At 54.9% G+C, this 3,570-nt stretch overlaps 1 protein-coding gene across 1 annotated transcript; it reads right to left on the bottom strand.

The window, feature by feature from the left end:
* Positions 1-1,631: 1,631 nt before the first annotated feature.
* On the bottom strand, positions 1,632-2,914 carry SPRG_17172 (hypothetical protein; the record flags this gene model as incomplete). The annotated part of the gene is made up of 4 exons (XM_012356702.1): positions 1,632-1,898; positions 1,947-2,094; positions 2,149-2,425; positions 2,545-2,914. 4 exons carry the CDS (start codon positions 2,912-2,914, stop codon positions 1,632-1,634), a joined length of 1,062 nt encoding a protein of 353 aa, XP_012212092.1.
* Positions 2,915-3,570: the final 656 nt, after the last annotated feature.

The raw sequence follows: 3,570 nt of genomic DNA, 5'->3' as shown, positions 1-3,570 counted from the left end.
GGCGCGAGAGGAGCTCCGTCGGTTGCGGAACGCGTATTTGCGGTCAAGTGACTTGCTGTAGAGCTTCAGTTTCCTAACCGTAACCCCGAATACAATCATCCAATAAATATATGGATCCTCTGCATATAAGTATTCAAGTCTGAGCTTTGCCACCGAGAATGCATGCATCTTATTGGAGCGTGCGTGGTGGCTGCTACCAAGGGAATCGACCGTGCCCTTGGTTGCGATCCATGGATGTCTCTGGTTTGTTCATGTCAGCTGTGCTGGCGCTTTGGTCCACACACAACACCGCGTAACGGAAGATAGTGCACATGCCGTCGTGTGACGACACCGTGGGATGCTGAACGACTTGCATGAGCGGTCTACGAACTGGTCTACGACAAGGTCCACGATGTCCCGACTTGCTGCACTGGGTTCGAACAGGTGGTCTTGGCGCGGACCCCGCAATCACGCGCGATACAGTCCTGTGACTCGAGGGAGTCCATCGCAGCTTTATGTGTCCCACCCACGTGCGTCATCAACTGAATGTCTTTGGCGTGTTTCAAGTCAGTCATGTTGTCTAGATTATCGTAAATGCTGCCCAAGCAAGGCGTGCAACCCTGCAACCAACGACGTGTGAGACGTGCATCAAAGGTGATACTTCCACCGTTCGCTGCTGCGGGCGGTCGCATCCTTGATGGCTGCTTGGATGCCCACAAAATGAGCAAGGGAATACGCGCCTGCTTGACAAAGTGGTGCTGCCAGCGCAAGCCCAAGACGTCGGTCGCGCGCGTCACGCTCAGCACACGCTGTGCGAGTACTTGTGCGGCATGCGCTCGAGCGACGCTAAGAGATCTTCAACGATTCGGATCGGTAGACTTGTTCTGAGTATAGTATAGAGAAAGGAGGTGATTTTACAATGGCTGGCCCGAAAGGGCACACTCCAACTTTAGTAGCCTGATTTTCACCTGCCTTGCACGCATTTACGCGCCACAACGCTTTCTTGTGCTGCGTCTTGCCTGACGCCTCTGCAAGTGCCTTTTACAAGTCCATAAGAAGCGAACGGCGGGGTCGTCAGTGGCCATCGGTTGACTGTTGGCGCGGTGTGTGAGAAAGTCGGGTATGGGCTAGTATCGCGCGAAAAATGGCATACTATCGCGCGACCCCGAAAACGGCATACTATCGCGCGACTTTTGGCACTAATGTGGAACTAAACGGTAGACTATCGCGCGGTTTTGGAGCTTTCTCAATTGAGAGCACAATCAACCAAAAAACGAGTCGTTTGAGAATTAATAGTACCATATGGTGAGGACAGAAGACGAATAAGAAGGTATCAACGTGTGCAATTGAGATATACATGTACATGGGTATTGCTGGGCCGCGAGTGACTACTCTGCGTCGACGTTCGTGGGAGAAGACGTCTGACTTTGGACACGCAAGAGCGGCGAATCGACCGCGACGAAACTACGGGCGGAGTCCTCGATGAGTTCGGCGAGCTCTTGTACCTCAAACTCCATCTCTTCGTTGTCCTCGAAGCGAACCATCCAAGAGTAAACCGCGGCCTTCCGCCAGCGCATGATCGTACCAATCATGTGGTCCGACGTCTCGAGGCCGGTCTCGGTATCGATGAACGAGAACTCCCGATGGATCGTTCAGTTGTAGCAGTAGCCTGGCTTGTCGACGAGGAGCGCGACCATGTTGGCAACCGAAAAGAACGGGTTGAGGGTCCCGTCCGCAAAAGTTGGGTGTAGCGCCTTGCGCTGGGCACCGGGGTGACGACGGGGAGCGACTTCGGCAAGTAAAGCCTTCGTGTCGAGGTCGTCCATGATGCTTTGGACAGCGACCGAGTGCGAGCAAATCCAACCCGTGGTGAACGAGCCCTTGCAGTCGCACTGGTACTTCTCGGCAACGAGATCGGCCTACGATAATTTTTTGTGTGTTTCTCTGACGCTAGAACGTCGGACTACCTGGTCCGGCGTCCAAATAACGCGCGCCTCGGCCCGCTCAACTTCGATGTCAGCGTTGATGCGGACGTGGTGCTTCGAGAGAAAGTTGATCTCGAGCTCATCCACCGTCGCGATGCCGCCAAGGTTGCCGATAATGCTCCGCATGTATCTAGCCAAAACGTGTGCCAGTATGCAATAGGTCACATCAAGGAAAAGACCATACGTGTCAGCCTCTTTAAGCGTGATCCGCGTTGGATTGCGGGCGCTTGGACCGAACTGGTACTTGCTGGCGTTCACCACAATTCCCGTGACCGTGCCGCCGTGTCGGCGCACGAGGTAGTTGAACTTGTTCGAGAGGATCCGCGCTGCAGCGTCGATCATCTCCGACGGGATGTAGCCGTCACACTTCGTGCGCATCATGTCGAGCGTAGGCACCGGCCCGTCATCATGGTTGTCACTCGAGCAAATGCGCGTGTTCAGGAGAGGCATGGCTTCAATCGCTATTGGAGATCGGTTAGTGTTGTCATCGATAAGTGGAGATATGTTGACCTGGCAAGGTGTCGCAGAGAACGACCTCTGTGGCAGCACGGAGGTGGACGCATTACCGCAATCGATCGACTGGCACTGGTCGCGCTAGAAGCGAGTCCTTGGTCTTGGTCGACGGCGTAACCGTCCTTGTTGAGCGCGATAAGCCCGTGGTTGTCCCGGCACTCGACAACGAAGCCATCCTCGGGGCCCTTGTCCTTGACGCGAACACGGTGAGGGCATTTGAAGTGCGAGACGCAGATGAGCATCGTGTGCGTCTTGCTCGAGTGCTTCCAGCGCAACTCGTAGCCGAGCTCCAAGGCTTGGTCGTGGGCTCCTTGGAGGGCAAGGTCGCGCGACGCCCAGCGGGCCACATGGACCCAATGCGCGGGCTCAACGTCGGGGCGCTCGTTGTTGTCGGGACGCTCGTTGTCGTCGGGGCGCTCGGAGGTTGGCTGCTGCATGGTACTTTTGCAATTGCCAGAACATAGCAGCGACTTGTTGGATTGGACGCCCTGTCCAATGATTTGAGCTCCGAGACCCCACAACGCTGCGGTGCGGGCTGCGGTACGGGTGCAGCTGATGAGTATCCATCGTCGCGTACCGCATTACGCAACAGCCCTTTGTTCCACACAGCCGGTATACCACGTGGAATTATTTGGATACGATTCAATTGAGTTGCGTTGAGTTTGACACCAAAAGTCGCGCGATAGTATGCCGTTTTCGGGGTCCCGGGATAGTATGCTGTTTTCGGGGTCGCGCGATAGTATGCCATTTTTCGCGCGAAACTAGCCCATACCCGAGAAAGTCGTTTCGGCTCTTAAGACGCTCGACTGCGTCGTAGCCCAACTCGAACGTTACCGGGCGACCGCCTTGGACGACGACGTGCCTCTCTTCGTTTTGTCCGGTGACAATCTTGTGGCCAATTACATCATCGAATGGAACGCGGAACACGGTCATAAAAGTATACTAGTATGTTCGACCCTTACCTAAGTGATATCATCCCTTCTATTTATATAGGTCTGGGACCCGGACCTATACAAACTTCAAGTCAAGACGGACCCGAGGGTATTACCCAATGTGGGTGCATCTCCAACAGGATCCACGACGTCAGACCTGA

The sequence above is a fragment of the Saprolegnia parasitica genome (assembly GCF_000151545.1).
Source record: "Saprolegnia parasitica CBS 223.65 unplaced genomic scaffold supercont2.554, whole genome shotgun sequence".
NCBI lineage: Eukaryota > Oomycota > Saprolegniomycetes > Saprolegniales > Saprolegniaceae > Saprolegnia > Saprolegnia parasitica.
Note: the sequence above shows the minus strand (reverse complement) of the source record. Positions and strands in the feature narration are given on the sequence as shown.